General features: G+C 38.6%; 1 protein-coding gene across 3 annotated transcripts in view; it reads left to right on the forward strand.

The window, feature by feature from the left end:
• The window catches only part of LOC127851760 (uncharacterized), a 25,240-nt gene extending 15,007 nt beyond the window's left edge, over nt 1–10,233 (forward strand). For 2 of the 3 annotated variants that reach the window (XM_052385640.1, XM_052385647.1), the window contains exons 2-8: nt 5,555–5,684; nt 6,416–7,422; nt 7,742–7,945; nt 8,275–8,402; nt 8,903–9,045; nt 9,476–9,546; nt 9,841–10,233. In XM_052385640.1, coding sequence (XP_052241600.1) covers nt 5,558–5,684; nt 6,416–7,422; nt 7,742–7,945; nt 8,275–8,402; nt 8,903–9,045; nt 9,476–9,546; nt 9,841–10,077 — 1,917 coding nt within the window. In that variant the 5' untranslated portion in view covers nt 5,555–5,557 and the 3' untranslated portion in view covers nt 10,078–10,233. Of the gene's footprint in view, nt 1–1,483; nt 2,862–5,554; nt 5,685–6,415; nt 7,423–7,741; nt 7,946–8,274; nt 8,403–8,902; nt 9,046–9,475; nt 9,547–9,840 lie in introns of those variants that run through there. The other variant, XM_052385634.1, reaches the window with a different exon arrangement.
• The last annotated feature ends 9,767 nt before the right edge of the window (nt 10,234–20,000 follow it).

Raw genomic sequence — 20,000 nt, forward strand, 5'->3', positions numbered from 1 at the left:
ATATAAGTATTTCATGATAATTTACAAACAATACGACTAATTGTCAAACAGTGTGATGTCATAACTATTGTCAAGCTCGCAATTCAACAATTATTTATGTTTCGGTATAAAACACCATGGTTGACTACCTGGCAGTCACGTATGAGAACACACATGACAGAAAATTACGTATCTTGCTTAGTATTGAAGTGCAAAGAGTTTATTTGATTATGATATTAATCAGCTTAACCGCATCCGGTATAGTGTTTAAGTGCATTTGCACTCCGGATCAGCAGAGGATTCCGGAGATAGCCGATGTATCACGATTGAGATGATGTGATGTCATAAACCTCACCACAGCGTTCTCTGTCGCACACTGCTTATGCCGTACCGTTTGTGTCAAAATTACATATGCCGGATTACGTGAATGTATGGGGCTCACAACTGGATGTTGATGGATGTAAACACACTGATAAGAAGTGCTTTTTTTTCAAATAACTTAATATAAAAAAAATCTGAAGAATTTCAACTAGTACATAAAAGACTGCGTTAATGCCGCTGATGTCAATGTGAACAACTTCGAAATTACTTTATTTAATTAACCTGTGTTCTTTGTCAAGCATTTAATATATAGGCCTACTGCATTCGTGTGTACAGTTATGCAGCACGCAACGTGAACTTTGGGCACCGATTTCAAACGTATTCAATGACGTATTCTATATTCTTACGATATCGGCACAAACTGCAAGAAAAACTGTCGTTTATGCACAAAAGATTTTTGCAAAAGTACATGTATTTCAATAACATGAGACATTTGCAAAAATAACGTTCTTAACGGTGTGTTTACATTATTTCCAGCCCTTGTGTAAACCCATGTGAACCTTTGTGTAAACCCATGTGAACTTCGTTTATCCTGCACCCTGATATAGACATTACTGCAAAAATATAAGTTTTACCGCAGTCATAAACTAGGATCCGCTGTAACATGTTTATAACCGCGGAAATAGGTTAATACTTTAAATTGTTACGGATGCTACATTTTTTAACTGTTGGTATTACGTTCTGTATACTTCAACATTTATTATCGGGCCAGTAATCGACCAATAATTGTTACAAAATCTACCCTTGACGTCTATTAATAATTCACAAAGTAATATTTATTAACCACTTTAATTTAGATTAAAATTACACCATATTTAAAAATTTATTTACTGCAGATTTTTTTTTCTTCAATTATTATTGTAAAATAAAATAAACGAAGTTAATAAGCACCCTGACATTGAGATTTTATCAAAGTTAATGTATACCGAGAAGTGGTTTTGAAATGCGTAATTGCATGGACAAAGAGAATGTATGTTCATTCATAAGCCTGTTTCAGTTAAAATGTCAATGTTCATAACGCCGCAATAAAAACTGTATATGCATTCACATCTTATTTGAGCTCTAGTATCTATATGTAGTTTGACACAAACGGTATGGCATAGCTCATATTTGATATGTTTTACACGGACTTGTTGTGATAGCAGGAAATATCTGCCCTAAATTGAAGTCAATCGGACAGTTTTCTTGTCAATGGATTCCGTTGGAGCTAGCAGTATTAAAGTAACAATAACGATCTGTCTCAAGCAGTGAAGTACTGGTATTCGTACAGTACGGATCATATAAAAAGCAAGTGCATATATCCTTGACAAAGAGGGTTCGGTTGTTGACAGTGTTGATGTTAGCTGTTTATATTTTCTGATGATATGGAATTATTTGTGTGTACGTGTGTTTTTTTTTTAAGCAACGTGCGGTTTATGATATTAAATAAAATATTTTCGTCATGAACTAAATGTTGTTGCCTAACACAAGATGTGCTGCCTTTAACAAGTGGTATTGCATATAACAAGCAGTGTTGCCTATAACAAGTGGTGATACCTATAGCAAATGGTGTTGCCTTTACCAAGTGGTGTTGCTAATAACAAGTGGTGTTTTGTACAACAGTAACACGTTGTCCATAATAAGTGGTGATGCCTATAACAAATAGTGTTGCCTTTAAGAAGTGGTGTTGGCTTTAACAAGTGGTGTTTTTAATAACAAGTTGTGTTGCATATAACAAGTGGTGTTGCTAGTAACAAGTGATGTTGCAGATAAAAAGTTGTGTTACAAACAAGTGGTGTTGCAGATAACAAGTGGTATTGCCTGTAACAAGGGCTGCTGCCTTATACAAGTTGTGTTGATAATCACATGTTGTGTTGCCTATAAAAGTGGTGTTGCCTATATCAAGTGGTACTGCATTTCACATGTGGTGTTGCATTAAACAAGTGGTGTTGCATATAACGAGTGGTGTTTTTTTTAAGTGGTGTTGCCTGTTACAAGTGGTGTCGCCTAAAACAACTGGTGTCACCTGTAACACGTGGTATTGCCTTTAGCAAGAGGTGTCGATTTTAACAAGTGATGTTTCCTATAACAAGTGTTGCCTATAACACGTGTTGCCTATAACACGTGGTGTTTGCTTTAACAAATGGTGTCGACTATAACAATTTGTATTGCGTATAACAAGTATAATTTAAGTAAAGTAAATACGGCAATTCAATTCTACCGTAAAGCAAAGGGAAGCTTAACTTTGACTTTGATGGCATGCTTCGCTGGGGGTGATGGAACACTGTTGCGACAAAATAAAGGTTGTAAATGTCAAACGTATTTTAGTTTATGTTTTACAACAATCATAAGTTCGGGATATGCAAGTGTAATGTCTAGTCGGATTGTGAGAAATGATCGTCTCTAGATATATGCGAGAAACATTGATATCGATGACGAAAATGCATGCTTTGAAAGCATACAAGACTGCAGCGTGTGGTTTGGCATTTCGAGTGACTAATGAAGTCATCCTCTTAGCCTCGGTAAGCATTTCATTAACGCTGAGAATATATGAGCCTTGTTCTGAAGTATTCGTGAAAAGGAGGTGAATTCTAGATTGAATCCAATCTAGGCGGAAAGTGTCGTCCCTGATTGCACCAGCTCATATGGGACGTCACTTTACGCACATGCATTAAGTTCCGTTTTCCCAGAGCGAGGCTCATTGATACGATTAAGATTGTCCATAGCTTTTTTCTCTGATACACAACCAAAGGCATAGGGCATATGAGACATTGAGAATTTTAATTATAATAAAAATTCTTTATATACGGACAGAAAATGCACGGGTAGTCTACGGATACAACATGTTCAATATCAACATGAAGTGTATCTCCTTTGTTTAGTACATATCTTCATTTATTAATTTCATAACTATTTGGTGTCAAACATATTGCTTTGAGTTACAGGTTACATACAACTTCTTTATGATTTAAGTACTTGTCGAAAACCTATGTGCGTACGTAAAATTGTTTGTTTTGTTAGTTTTAACTATCATCAAGTTTGCTTTAGCGCCTAGACACATGCTCTCTGTGCAAATGGGGTTAAATGCACGTGTGTAACGTATCGTCCCAGATCAGCCTGTGCTGTCCGAACAGGCTAATAATGTACGACATTTTCCGCTTTAATGACAGTTTTCAGATAAAAAAAATCTTATTTTTAAGCAAGTATTCATTTTATGCAAAAAGTGTCGTTCCTGATTGGACGACACTTTACGCAAATGCATTTAACCCCCTTTTCACAGAGCAAGGCTCGTGTTCATGTATAAACTAGCGTTTAATGACGTCTCAAGTTGTTGTGTTCATGGTATGTTTCTTAAAAAAATATTAGTGTATTTGGGCCTTGCTCTGTGAAAAGAGGGTTTAAAGCATGTGCGTAAAGTGCCGTCCCAGACTAGTCCTCTGCAGTCCGCACGGGCTAATCAGCGACGACACTTTCAGCCTTTACGGGATTTTTGCTACGAAGAGACTTTCTTAAATCGAAAAATAGCATAAAAGCGGAAAGTTTCGTCCCTGATTAGCCTGTGCGGACTGCACAGGTTAATCTGTGGCAACACTTTACGCACATGCATTAAACCCCCTTTTCACAGAGCGAAACTTATTTGTATATCAGCCGCGCCCTGTGATAACTTGGCTTAATGCATTTTTGGTAAGTGTCTTAAATGTAAAAGAGATACAGCCTTGTGTGTTAGAAGCAAAAGTCTTGTTTCATGATTTCACAAATCCATTAGACCAATTGTTGCTGCACCCTCAATGGAATATTACATATGATGTCATAGATTGGACGATTTTTGTACGTTTGTTAACATAACATCATTAGTAACAGATTGTTCAGGCAAATGTGAGTTGATACGGTCATTTATAGTTAAATGTGAGTGGTTTATAGTAGCTAATTATCCCCACGCTTTTTGAAAAGCGTGTGGATATTGTGGTTATCTCCGCCGTCTGTCCGTCTGTCCGTCCGTCCTGGCCACTATCTCCTCCTACACTTTAAGCACTAGAACCTTGAAACTTACACAAATTGTAGCTATGAGCATATGTGCGACCCTGCAATATTTGGAATTTTGATTTGACCATTGGGTCAAAAGTTATGGGGGTTGGGATGGGGCCGGGTCAGAGATTTTCGATCATTTTTTTAAATGTTATTTTACATTTACTTTTTTATTTCTGCACCGATTTACTTCAAATTCATACTGAACATCTCTTATGACAATACGGTCAATCTCAACTATGCATAGCCCCATTACCAACCCTGGGGTGCCCTGTCCACAAAGACCACGCCCATCCAAAATTGTCTTTTACTATAATTTCTTCATTTATACACCGATTCACTTCAAATTGATACTGAACCTCTCTTATGACAATACGGTAAATCTCAACTATGCGTGGCCCAATTACCAACCCTGGGGCACCCCACCCACATAGACCACACCCACCCAAAATTGCCTTTTACTATAATTTCTTCATTTCTACACCGATTCACTTGTACTTGATACTGAACTTCTCTTATGACAATACGGTCAATATCAACTATGCATGGCCCCATTACCAACCCTAGGGCGCCCCGCCCACATAGGCCATACCCACCCAAAATTGCCTTTTACTATACTTTCTTCATTTCTACACCGATTCACTTCTAATTGATACTGAATTTCTCTTATGACAATCTCAACTATGCATTGCCCCATTACCAACCCTTGGGCGCCCTTGGGTCAAACATGCGGCGTGGGGATACGCGTCGGCCTCTGCCGCGCCATTTCTAGTTAAATCATTGTTTTAATGCTAACTTTTTAGACGCATAAAAATATTAACAACTGTTATTAACTTGATTGTTTTATATATATCTTTGTTGTCGTTTGACCCGATTGACCCGGACTTGAAGTCAAGAGCTGGGCTTGGCCTAAAGTTTTATGTAAATCAAGTTGATTGAACTTCCGGTACATGGGTTTGATGTAAATCGAGTTGGTTGTACTTCCGGTACATGGATTTGACGTCAGTTCAATTGGTTGTTCTTCCAGCACATTGGTTACATTTCACTCTATTTGGTTATTTTTGCCAGCATTCGTGGTTTATTGCAGACCATCTGGTTGTACATCCGGTACACGGAGTTGATTTTAGACCACTTGGTCGTTTTTACTTCAATCCCACGTGGTTTATTTCTATCAACCCTTTTTTTCCAGAACATGGGCCGGTGGAGGCCGAAACGCTGGACACCAACTTCCGTTGTACAAATCATCCTTGGTGTCATGGTAACAGTGCTGCTGGCACACACCTGGCAACAGCCCACGTGTCTGCTTCATATCAAACCAGGTAAGGACATGCTTAATGTGTTTAAAATACGGTTGTGTATAGCTTTCCATTAAAATCGATGAATTTAGTATTAATTTACACTTTACCTTTACTTGTTTTGGGTTCAAAAGTACATTGCTTTTTATGGTTCGTGTTTAAAGTACTCCCATTTATGTTTCTTGTTAATAGGAACATTCACGCGTAATACGTGTTCAATAAATTTTATATTCAATTTAAACACCTTTGTTGTACAAAAAAAGAATTGAATTTTCAATGATAAAAAGTATTTATTACGAATGAATCATCAAACGCAAATTTACATATTTTACAGTTTAAGATTGTTTTCCATTTTCATTTACATGCCATGTACGCATTATATCTTTAATGTTGTGTTTTATTAACGCAAAGCCTATTTGGCTTTAAATAAAACAAGCGTACCTAACATCATAGCTGTGCACACAGATGTGCGACTTGCTCTGAGAAAAAGGGTTAATGCATGTGAGTAAAGTGCCGTCACCGATTAGCCTGTGAAGTCGGTTCACAGGCTTATCAGAGACGACACTTTCAGTCTAGACTCGATTTTTGTTCAGATGAGTGACTCGCTTTAAGCGAAAACTTCCATTCAACAGAAAGTGTTGTCCCTGATAAGCCTGTGTGCATTGAACAGGCTAATCTAGGATGACACTTTACGAACATGCATGTAACCCCTTTTTCTCCATAACTAAGCTCAATGTTCACGTACTCACTTTCAGCTCTCATTACCGGCGTCGGCCTGTGCACCATCATGATATGCGTTGACATCCTGCTTCACAAGCCGGGCTCCACCCACAACATCGTCTCTTTACTGAAACAATACGTACTCCAGCGAGCCTTGTACGCCGTTGGGCTTATCATGCACCGGAAATTCCGCAAATTGTGTATAAATGTTTATGAACAGCAGCAAAAACTCCTGGCGGAAATTATCAGTGCAAATAAAGAAACCCAAGTAGCGAGATCCCTCCGCGTCGATTCCGTACACGACGTACACGAATTTCGAACAAAAGTGCCTCTTACGTCTTATAAAGATTATGAAAGATTTACAGAAATCGTCTGTAACGATGAATCTTCAAACGTTTTCTTTCCCGGAAAAGTGGATTTTATCGCAAAAACGTCCGGGACAACTTCCGGTAAAAGCAAGTTGTTTCCTAAATCACTCCGCCTGTTAAGAAGGCTGTCCGGGAAGTGGCTTCTTTTGTCACAAAAATGTTTTATGGAAATTCCAAGGAACAATTATCTCAGGAAATGGCTAGCTGTGCGGGTAGAACCACGCACTCAAAAAAGCAACTCTAGTATTACAGTTGGACCTATTTCCGGTGTGGCTTCCAGCTACTCACTCAATCCATACGTTGCGCCGGATGTCGTCAGGACCATGTCTAACGAAAATTACGTTATTTATTTAAATCTGCTGTTCGGCCTTAAAACGAAAGATATTTGTAATTTATTCTTTTCTACGTCACAAATGGGTGTTTATTTTTTCAAGGAATTAGAAAGGAACTGGCAGCAAATCTGTGACGATATTGAGAACGGAAGTCTATCTGACACGGTGAACTTGTCCCCGGACGTTCGCGAGGCCCTTATAAAGGAACTGGGAGGATGTGACGTCATCACAGCGAGGCGTCTTCGCCAGGAGTTCCGGAAGGGGTTTCAGGACATCGTGCCGCGCCTGTGGCCGGAGTGCGCAGGAGTGTTCTGTCTGGCGACGGGATGCTTTGAAAAGCACGTACGTAAGTTATATGTTGGACGAAGAGTTCAATACTATGAGCAAAAAAAACACATTGACCGCGTTTTATTTTCTGATTAATAATTCAGCGGTCACTCGTGTTAATTCAGATCAGCACTTCCACAGAACTTATGTTATTTAATGTGTCAGGTTATGTACACGTCGCATAGAAACTGCGTATCAATTTTTTTTCCCTTTATTTTGATCTTGTTGAAACGTATATACAATTGTTTTGCTGTTTTGTATATACAAAGACGCCCTTGTTTCGTTATAATCACCATGCTGATTTCATTCTTGACACATTTAAACGCATGTATAGGCAGACATTCTGCGGCGCAAGTATCTGGGATCCCTACGCGTGTTCTCTACGTTCCACGCAGGAAGTGAGGCGTTCTATGGCGTGAACACGCACTTGTTGGCAGACGACATCACATATACCGCCATGACGCCGTTCATATTCTTCGAGTTTATACCGGAAGCGCACGTGGACGAAGATCAACCAGAGACGCTTCTTTGCAATCAGGTATACATGAAATTGATGTATGGTGTAAACGTGTAAGCCTCGTTCTTGGAAACTGGACTTTATGCATGTGCGTAAAGTGTCGTCCCAGATTAGCCTTTGCAGTCCGAAAACGGTTGCTACATGTATGTAGAGACTTTCTTTCAACGAAAAATACCAAAAAGCGGAAAGCGTCGTTTCTCAAATACTCTATTCGGACTGAACACTCGAATCTGGGACGAGACTTCAAGAACATGTAGCAAGCACTTTGTGCACATTCCACGCTAATCTGTGACGAGACTTAACGCACATGTATCAAGCACTTTGTGCACATTCCACCCTCGTGGTTGCAGGTGGAAGTAGGTGAGCGGTACGAGCTGGTGGTGACCACGTGGGAGGGGCTGTACCGCTACAGATCGGAGGACGTCGTGCAGATTGCAGGCTTCGAGGGCACCGTACCAGTGTACAAATACTGCAGAAGGTATGCACTTCACATCCAAATACCACACACGCCAAGATTTTGCGCGAAATATGACTGCTGGCTGCGGGTCGCCTCCCATGAGACGAATTATCATAATTTATGTGCTTATATTCTACACCATAAAATAAAATTTAAGTCGTTCATCACAACGAATTACTCATATAATTCACTAATACATAGACGTGTATGGGAAAACCGGGCTTAATGCAGTCACCAAAGGCTTATCAGTGACTATTTTCCGCTTTCATGGAATCTTTTTGAAAAGGATGTCATCACTAAACGAAAACCCAGTAATGGTGGAAAGCATCGTCCCTGATTATCCTGTGCGGACTTCAAAAAATAATCTTGGACAACACTACGCGCATGCATTAAGCCCGGTTTTCCAAAAGCGAGACTCATAGAATGAAAACAAAAATAATTTTAAACATATACTTCTACCACTAATTTGGTGTGTTTTGAACGACAAACGTTAACTGACGTCGCCTGGCGTAACGTTGCAGACGCGGGGACATTCTTTGCGTGTGCACAGAGCGCGTTCCTGAATTCCTTTTGGCCGATGCGGTGGAGTGGTGCATAGCTGCGAACCGGAAGTCATACGTGGACTTCATATCCACGGAGAGCTATAATCTTCCAGGAGCGTCCGGTAGGCATATGACGTCACATGGAGTGCATCGAGTCGTTAAAACACATTTGATTTCAGAATGAGTTTACATGTAATTAAATGTGTCACTACATGCATTCTGACTTGACATATTGTATTAAGAGACATCAACTTACGGTATTAACCCATTTATGCCTGGTGTACTCTCCCATCCTAAATTGGATCAATTTATTTCCAAAATAAGGCATGTCTAGTATATTTATTTCCATATTTAGAATATTTCTTACAGAAATTCCTTTAAGCAAACAGCGCAGACCCTGATGAGACGTCGCATCATGCGGCGTCTCATCTGGGTCTACGCTGTTTGCAAAGGCCTTTTTTCTAGACGCTAGGCATAAATGGGTTAACTCAGTTCAAAAGTACTGCGAAACAGCTGCACAACTTAATACATTACATGGATCAAATGTTTCAGGACGGGGCTACTACGTAATCTTTATCGAAATGCAATCTGGGCACCATTTAACCGAAACAGAAACAGCATTGGTAAGGAAAACTTAAGATATTGTTGTACACGGGAAAGTGGTATAATTAGAAGAGGTTAGACGTAACGACTTGTAAACATACGTTTCTAAAATAATAATTACTCATAGAGTAGGCAAAATAGAAGTATCACGTAGACCATGTAGACCCAAGCACATCAGGCGACTCCCAATTAGTTCGCGATGATTATGATTTCTCAATACCATACAGAACGCCTCTCTTGTTTATAAACCTGTTAAACAATATGTGTAATTTCTATTTATTGACACATTCAAATGACCGGTATTGCAACTACAGGTTGACAGCGAGCTGATGAGACTACACGACGGTTACCATAGTTTCCGCGAGAGCGGTAAAATTACTCCGGTGAAGGTCGTTCAGGTGGCGCCACGAACGTTTGAACTCCTGTCAAGGGAGATAATGGCGCAGAACCAGAGCACGGTGATGCAATTCAAACTACCTCGGATAATTAGAACACTTTCATTTCTGACGTTTCTAATGCAAAGAAGTGAATGTGAGACTGACCATGGATGACTGAATGGTTGAAATGTCGTGTTGTTTTCTTCTTAACATTTGCCTGAAAATATCATTCACAATAAATGTATTGCTGATGATTAAGACTTTAAAGAACATATTTATGATTTTATATAATTGTATTTCATTGAATATTTATTTGAATATTGAATTTAATCCCGTTTTTTTTTGTTTCATCCTTATTCTGCTATGATACTGTTTGAAATTTTGCAAAATCAAGAAAACTTTGTATTATCGGGACATTTTCACAGATTTTGGCATGTATTCAAGTTTGTCTTTAAATGCTTTATATTGATAACTGTTAACATTGGATCTAAAGTGCTCCGTTAAAAATCAAGAACGCAATATATTTTTTAAAGTAACCCTCATCAGGGCTCGAACCACTGACCCCTGGAGTCCTGGTATACAAGTCTACCCACTTCGACCACTCGGCCATCCGTTCTCCTCCAAAACGAAGGGTGTAATTTATACTTTATATAAGCAATCCTCGTAGTTTCACAAAATATAACGACAACAACAGAGCTCTCCAAATTATTCAATCGTTTGGCGTTGCAACGCTTTTTAATTTTCATGCTTTTTAAATCGTCAAAAGCTGAACGTAATTGATATTTTAGAGCATAATAGTATTTGCCGTTGCCGCATGTAACTGTAATGACCCTTTGACCTTTTTATTTTTCCCTATCCTAATCTGACCCCGCATTGAACCGACGGGTTAAGAAAGGTCGTCTGTCGTTTCTCTCGTAAAATAATGTCAAGTGCACAAAGGTCGTCTTTAGTTGATACGGAACTCAATTATTTAGTTTTATTTCATCTGTTCAGCTCCACTGGAATGCACTCTTGTTTGTCTTTAAGTGTCCTATCGATGATACTTAATGCTTTTTATTTGATTTTACCTATTGTTTTAGACACGAAAAGTCAATCGCTCGATATGATTGATGGGAAATGCTCTGAATAAGAGCTTAATGTTTGCGCGGGGCATATCTTTTCCCTTATGAAAGATGTCAACTTCGATACTAAGATAATTGCAGTTCAGAAGAACCATAACTGATGTCGTCATTATTGTAGTCAGTGCATTTTGTTGATTTTCATGATTAATTTGTGTCATGGCATACCTCGGTAATTAAAATAGGCATCAAAAAATTGATTCAAAATCTGACATGCCACACCTTATGTCAACTTATTGATTGGCATACATCGGAAGGAATACGATGTATTGTAAAATCAGCTAGCAGTTCATCTGCACTAAATCGCGTTATAAATATGTCGTCGTCTTTCAACATTCAGTTCATCTGCACTAAATCGCGTTATAAATAGGTCGTCGTCTTTCAGTAAAAAGCAACTTCAATTTATTCTGATGATGATGATGATTGATGATGATGATGATGATGATGATGATGATGATAATGATTGATGATGATGATGATGATGATGATGATGATGATGATGATGATGATGATGATGATGATGATGATGATGATGATGATTTGTAAACCTGGTATTATGTTCCGTCCTCATTGTGACGTTGGGAAAGATTGTTGATATGGTATGTTATCGTAGCAAATAAAATGTTTAAAGGGACTTGTTCACAGATTTTCGATGTTTAGTTCGTTTTTTTAGCGCGGATGCGCCGGCTGGACTGGAGCTAAGGCCCATTCTCGTGTGACGCGGTTCATAAGCAGAGATGCTGCTTATTCTAAAAAAAATATGCAAAAAAAACCAAAACATTTGCAATTGTTTTGAATATACAAGTAGACAAACAAATACAATTACAATATGCAGGTATTCAGATTCGAACCCGGGACTTCTAGAAGCACAACTAAAGCTCTACCACTAAACCGCGCATGTTTTGAATGGTAATTTTAACGCTATCTCGGTAAAACAAGCTTTTGCTAAATAATCGATGAAAGGCGTTGTATATTTTTTTTAGCTCGGCTGTTTTGGAGAGGTATTGTCATAGCTAGATTGTCGTGTGCTAAAACCATAACATTTTGTTAACCTTTGTTAACCTTTTGAAGATTGGTTTTAAAATGAAAGTGTGTTCACGTACAACATTGAAGCTTCATTTGTAGCTGCACCTTGATGAGTTCTACACGCCACACCCATTTTTGGGTCACTAGGTCAAAGGACAAGGTCACTGTGACCTCTAAAAAAATTAGACAAGCTTTCATTTATTCAAAACTGCACCCGCAGCCGAGCGTTGGCACCCGTTATGCGATGCTCTTATTTTCGATTTCTATTAATGACTGTCAATTCAGAAATTATAAATTATTGTAAGCATGTTATGTTTGACATTAGTTTTATTTTCCTTTTTTGAAAATAATGAATGCATTCTTTTTTACATAATAATTCCATTTAATATTGCAATGCAACGACTTTTCCTGACAGATTATTCTTAGCTTCTGTAAAATTGTCTTCCTTTTTACTTTAACAAAGAGCTCGGCATGAGATAAGTTATTCTTGACAAATTGACACTGATTATTTGACCGTGGAATGCAAAGTGAACGCGATCAGCAACTTACGCTAACACATGAACAAAGTGTTCTTTTGAGAAAATTACAGTGTTTTTTATGTAGCATAAATGAGGTAAACGTAAAACCCCCGTCACAACGGACTGGCATCCTTACTGCGTCTTTAGGGCGACCGAGGTCGCAGTGAGGACGCCATAGACGCCGGAGGGACGCAGCAAGGACGCAAGAGGACGCAGTGAGGACGCCGAAAATTGCTCAAGACGCGAGCCCAGGGCGACCACTTTGAACATGTTGAAAGTAGTCGCCGAAGTCCGGCGTTTTACGGCGTTCTGTAAAGGACGTCGTAGGGATGCCGTAGAGACGCAGTAGTCGTAGTACGGACGTGGTAGGGTCGCTGTAAGGTCGCCTTGGACGTCGTGTGGTCGCCGCTCAAACCCACAGAAAATGATCATTGACTGCAAGGCGACCGTATGGCGACCTTATTGCGACATTAGTAAGTCCGTTGTACGTCTATTGCGTCCTCGTGACGACTATGGTCGCAATAAGAACGCAGTAAGAACGCCAAGAACCCCGCTCAGACGCCGTATGGTCAGATTTGGTCGCCGTAAGGACGCAGTACGAACGCGATAAGGTCGCCATGGACGTATTAAGGACGCCGTGAGGACGCGCAGAACGCCATAAACCAAGACGCTGGTGTGACGGGAAGGCGAAAAACTGCATGTTTACCGAAAAAGTCATTGGCGTCCTTACTACGAAAATTTTCAGAAACACAGTATTAGGTCGCCGTAAGGACGCCAGTCCGGTGTGACGGGGCTTTAAGATGTAAACAGAGATAACATTTTTTTTGGCAAATAGGAACGAAAATCTGGTGCAGTACAACTTTTTATGATAATTCTTTCTAAACATTCATTATCCGGCCTAAATAAAACAACCCACTTTCCGCTTTCATTTAATTTTCGTTTAAAATCTCTTGTTATAAAAAAATCTACTTCAGCGGAAAGTATCTTACTTTATTAGCCTGCACGGGCTAATCTGGGACGATCCTTTACACACATGCATTTAGCCTAGTTTTAATGCAAGTGCGTAAAGTGCCTTCCCAGATTAGACGGTGCTGTCCGCACCGGCTAATCAGGGACGACACTTTCCTTCTCAACTGGATTTTTGCTTAGAAGATAGATTCTTTTAACGAAAAATATCATAAAAGCTGAAAGTGTCGTTCCTGATTAGCCGATGCGGACTGCACAGGCTAATCTGGACCCTTTACGCACATGCATTAGGCCCAGTTCTCAACATGCAAGGCTCTATTACATGTGCATTCCGTCGCACGTGGAAAAGAAACAAAAAAAGTGTCTTTTTAATTTACAAGTTTTCGAGATGAAGTCTCATAATTATAGTTTAATATTCATATCACTATAATCCTTTAATGAAGAAGCTAAACCAAATCTGAACAGCTCTGGTGTATAACGTAGGTCATTAGGCGTAAAATAGTTGTCATACCAACCCGACTGACCCTTTCTTTTGGCGGCTGCCCGTAAGTGTTTTGGTGCAAAAGATTTCGATCATTTGTGTTGCCTTAATCACTTAAAGCTATACACTTTATAGCAAAATAACTTGAAATTACATAAGAAAGACTGCTAAAAAGAGATGTTGAAGCTTTGTGGATGTCATCCCATGTTCTTATAAACTTTTGGCGGAAATTGTAATCTCTAATAAACCTGTGCGAACTGCACTATACGCAATGAATTAAAGCCCAGTTTTTTTTCAAGAACGAGGCAAATATAAATCAATAAGAAGGAAACCATATGGCCAAGTTACTACACTGTTTGAAATTGCGATTGAAACTAAACAAAACCAGTTTTACATTCATATTTCAAACTCCTTGTACAGACGAGTCTGCGATAAAACTTGATTTTCGTTTAGACGAGACTTCATATAAACGAAAAATTCCATAAAAGCGGTATGTGTCGTTCCTGATTAGCATGCACAGCCTGAACAGGCTTATCTGGGACGACACTTGACGCACATGGTTTAAGCCCCGTTTTCCTACAACTAGGCTCGTGTGAATCCGGCTTGTTTATCACTACATTTAAACGTATAGCGCGTAATTGTTCATTTTAAATTAAGATCATTATAGTTATACCGTCCAAATAAATAACATAAATTACCGTAATCAGACGCTCTTTCTAGTTGCGGTTTTGACGATAGAAAAACGGTTTGTCACGTGATCGTTGACCTCTGATGACCCATGTCCCACTCGCGGTCGATATGTTGCATGAGCAAGGACAATGACATTGGCTCCTCTCTCAGTTCACAACTTTATGGTAAGTTTTCATTTGGTCGTCAGTTGAAAAATGTAGATAGATGACAATCATGACACATGTTTAGATGTGCATTTACTTTCTATATTTATGACCACAATGTTCAAAACATAGACTTCTAGATACACACTGATGCATACAATTAAATAACTTCTTGTGATGTAAGGTCTCCAAAAACTAGATTTGATAATGTTTGTTATCATTAATTATATCAGTTCCGAAAACAATTTTATGGTTACTAATAATCGACCATCCAAAGTATCAACTTTTCCATTGTCCTCGCTATTATAAATACCCCACCACATCTACAGTTTCACGGTATAATCGTTCGAAAAACAAAGTATCATCAGTGCATAAAAGCTTATGTCGCAGTTGGCCGCTACGATCTTCACCCTAGTATCACCTCACCAAGGTGCAGAAAGGTCGCCTGTTGTTGTTTTCCTCGTAAACACGAGTCTAGTGTACAAAGGTCAATTCATGTGACCTTCCCTTCACACTTCACCCCAGCTTCACCTCACCAAAAGTTGAACCGACGGGTTCAGAAAATTCTCCTGAAGTTGTTGTCCTCTAAAAACTTGTCTCGTGCACAAATGTCAAAGCTGTTGCCTACGGTTCAATCAATATTGTTTGATGTATTTGATGTTAACTTGAATTGCCTGTGCTCGCGTTCAGCATAAAATGCCATAACGACAGGATTTGATTAATTTCTTGCATATACAATAATGACCAATAACGTCGATATGCGATTTGCTTCCCATTCAGTAGAGGATTATATTTATTTAAACGACAGTAGTGCTTCTTTTAGGAAATGTCAAAATTCAAGTCTTGTGTTGTTATTACTATTATTATTAATAATTTCACATAACAAATGTAACACTGATATACATGTATGTCAGACGTTTAATACAGGATTAAATATTGTGATTTATTTCAAAGGATACTGACAGAAAACTTACAAAGATGCCGTGATGATATTTTAAATTGCATAAATAAAAATGAAACGATACTGATTATCTCCATTTACAAAACCGCTGCGGTGGATATGCGCACAATAAAAAAAGGCGCAATTTTAATAAATACCAAAATAATCCGCTCTGGTGGGATAGCGCGTGTAGTAAGCCCAAGCGAGAAAAATATTCGTTGCTCAGGCGTTTTGGTTGGTTCAATGAACTGGCCGATTTTCATTTGTACACAAATGCGCGTCGGTCCTTCAAAAACTCACTTTACGCAAAAATATCTATACCAAAATAAATCAATGTACTGACAGTACTGGTGTGACGATGCTTTTGAGAGGATGGATATAAAAGCATCAAGTTAAGTTTATCTACATCACCACAATCACCACAATTGTGTATGTTGGTACGAAAAAAAATTTGGTACACAAATTTTTCGAAAAAAAATTGGGTATGAAAACAAATTTGGGTACGAAAAAATATTTGGCAACAACAAAATTGGGACCGAAAAAAGTTTGGTTACGAACAAAAAATTGGGAAGGAAAAAAAATGGGTACGAAAAAAAAATTCGGTACGAAAAAAAATTGGGTACGAAAATTTTTAGGTACGGAAAAAAATTGGGGGAATGGGAAAGTAGTACCTGTGGGGAACTTGACCCACACTCGCACATTTTCGGCCCTTTCCGTCAAACATCAGATAAGTTCCTCGAAGGCAATAGTATGAATACACATTTCGGAAGCGGTAATGCGGTCCTACCTACGCGCGTCAAAATGTAAGCGAAATATGTACACAAGTCTGTCAGGAATGATTGAATTAACGAAGAAAATCGTGTATTGATGTAAGTTTTTTTGAAGAAATGTGCAGAAAATATATTAAACAAGAGCTGTGTTTGTGAAACACAATGCCCCCTGCTGCGCAGCTTTGAAGCCATATATTTTACCTTTGACCTTTAAGGATGACCTTGACCTTTCACCACTCAAAATGTGCAGCTCCATGACATACACATGTATGCCGAATATGGAGTTGCTATCTTCAATATTGCAAAATTTGACCTTAGCCCTTGACCTTAAAGGATGACCTTGACCTTTCACCAATCGATATGTGCAGCTCTATGAGATACGCATGCACGCCAATATTGAAAAAGTTATGGCCAATGTTAAAGTTTTCGGACAGACATACCGACGCTTTATATTTGACATTTGACCTTGAAGGATGACCTTCACCTTCACCTTTCACAACTGAAAATGTGCAGCTCCATGAGATGCACATATATGCCAAATATCAAGTTGCTATCTTTAATATTAAAAAAGTTATGGCCATTAAAGTTTTCGGACGGACGAACAGACTGACACACTGACACACTGACTGACTGACTGACAGTTCAACTGATATAGGCCACCCTACCCGGGGCATAAAAAGCAATGACGATATTTTTCTCAGCCACATAATTGTTAATAGTTTGATATCACAAAATGAAAGTGAAAGTAGAACTGTCAAAAATGACAACCTGTCAACGTGTTGTTTTTGCTGGCACGAGAGGGCGATTACACTCAATGTGTTCACATTTTGACCATAGGCTTTGTCAATGACCTTTATAGTATGGGTAGCTTTGATATTATTTATTGCTATCGTGTAACTGCATGAATGTGTATATGTTTACAATACACAAAACATAAATAATGATATAAATATACTGATTGAGCTTATAATAATCTGAGAACTATAGCCAGGTCAATTAAGGACTTAAAATACAATTTTGTGTCCTGATTTCATGAAGAAATGACCATGCATGTCCTAGATTTCAAATTCAAGGCCCTGGTGTGACACATTGGTAGCATTACCGTTAAACTGTTACCAGGCTTATGAAATTAGTTTTTATTGAACTATCTAAGGAAATCTAAATCAGGCACTGATTTTTCTTGTTTTAATACAGTCATAGATCAGTTGTGGCCTCTGGGTAATGACCAATGTTTGCTTACTTGTCACACCCTTTAAACTGTCCACACGTCTATAATAGCAAATCTGGATTTAGGTGATCTTCAATGGTACATTTAAACTTTAGCTCTGTTACAAGACTGCTGGTAAAGTCCAGTCACATATTAAAATCTAGGCCATGTCAAAATCAAAGTGTCAAAGACAAATGAAAGATGCGTTCATTAATTATTTCCAGTTGTTTACTACTGCTGTAAGTTTTTATATAATATGACTGATGAAAATCATGTGAGAGAAAATTCACATTATCATTGTATATCAGGTTTAGCAGCCTCTAGATAACAAAGTATGCTAGTTTTCAATGTCACTTCTGGGGATCAAACCCGTAGGGCTTTTAGGAAGATTCTGAAATTTTCGATCCCTCGAGAGCAACCAAACCAAAAATTAGGTCAAATATTGCCGACTCGGTTTTTTGAGTCGGTTCATGAGGGATAATGGAGCTTGATCGGTCATTGTCGGCTCTGGTACTACTTACATGTACCCCGGTTACTCTTACGTATACTTACATGTACCCTGGGTACTCTAAGTATACTTACATGTACCCCAGGTACGGCAAATAAACGTAATTGTACTCGGTCCATATTAGACTGTACCCGAGTTGTATTCGCGCCCAAAATCCGAGGTCGTAAAACGCGCAAACGATTATCTTAAACACACTTCTCTTCAAAATACACTGCATCAACATGCTTTTTGAGTATGTGTTCCGATAATATAGAGGCCATTCTACAGAAAATTGACATAAATGTGTATATATAATTATTACAAAAAAAAAGTCGACAACGACTGATTTAGGGTTAAATTTCCCGGGTACATTTTAGTATATTTACCGTACCCGGGATACATGTAAGTATACTTAAGAGTACCCGGGGTACATGTACGTAGTACCCGAGCCGACAATGGACAATTGAGCGATACTGGAAGGTGCAACATCTCTCACGCCCCCTAGCATCGCCTTAAGCAGTATTCAATTCTCATCAGGAAAGTGATGGAGTCATTGATCCCAAGGGACAAGAAAAACAATTGATGAATGTTCGAAATAAATAATTTTATTAATGACAATTCTATTATTTGAGCTAGGTCACATGAAAAGCGCAGTCAGATCAGTATCCAATTAAATTATTTGTTATTGTTAGAAAAACGCTTTTAAGCAAACAGCTTTCAAGCGACTGCAGGCTGGTCTAGATCCAAACTGGCCACAGTCGCCTAAATGTCTCTTTTACTGTGACACAGTTCATTTAACTTTAAAATGATAAAATTACTAACACTAAGAAACAACTTACAAACCAGTAAAGAGTTTGAAATCAATGTTGAATTTCAGGACAGCTTGGTGATCTGCAAATCCCCGATGAAATGTTGCTATCGGGTATCATAGTCATTCAATAAGTCGCAAAATGCTCGAATACAATTTATAAAGCACAATGTGACTTATATTAATAACTAAAAATACCAGTATGCCAGTTTTGCCGTGTCAAGCTGTTACGATCCAGAAAGTCCTTCATTCACATCGAGTATATGTCCTTCAAATTCCAACTATTGTTGTCATAAGCGGAGATTTAGTGAATAAATAATTCATATATCCTAAATGACAGCTTTTAAATAGCGAAACAAGCCAATTTATGAAGTAAGAAAGTTTTGAATCGAGACTCTCATGGGGGCGGCCATTGTTGAATGTTGAAACACGAACGACAACTCTGCTAGGAGAATGTTATCAATGACGAGCAATCTCCTACGCAGTGGCGAATGCAAAAGGGAAGTAACTGAAAAATCGAGTTATCTCAATCGGACTGGCTCGGTTTTTTACATAGGTCGCCATTGTGATTTTTTTTCGATTGTTAGGATACCTTGGACGATGCTGTTCCAGCATCGTCAAAAACGTAAAGTTTTAATTGACTCCCGTAAATATCCGCAGTATTTTTGGTCGGTTATTAAACGAAATAGGTTTTCAGCATCAACTCATGCACCTATCAATCCCAATGAGTGGGCTAGATACTTTAATTCTTTGCTATTGAAAGAATCAGAAAACCCACTACACAATTTTGATGTACATGCAAATGCGTATGATAACGAGGCCGATTATAGATTAAATTCGCCAATTACAGACGACGAACTAAAAACAAGTGTCAGTGAGCTTAAACGTGGAAAATCTCAAGGTAAAGACGGGATCGGGCGGAAATTTACATAAATACTAAACA

The sequence above is a fragment of the Dreissena polymorpha genome, chromosome 1 (genome assembly GCF_020536995.1).
Source record: "Dreissena polymorpha isolate Duluth1 chromosome 1, UMN_Dpol_1.0, whole genome shotgun sequence".
NCBI classification, from domain to species: domain Eukaryota; kingdom Metazoa; phylum Mollusca; class Bivalvia; order Myida; family Dreissenidae; genus Dreissena; species Dreissena polymorpha.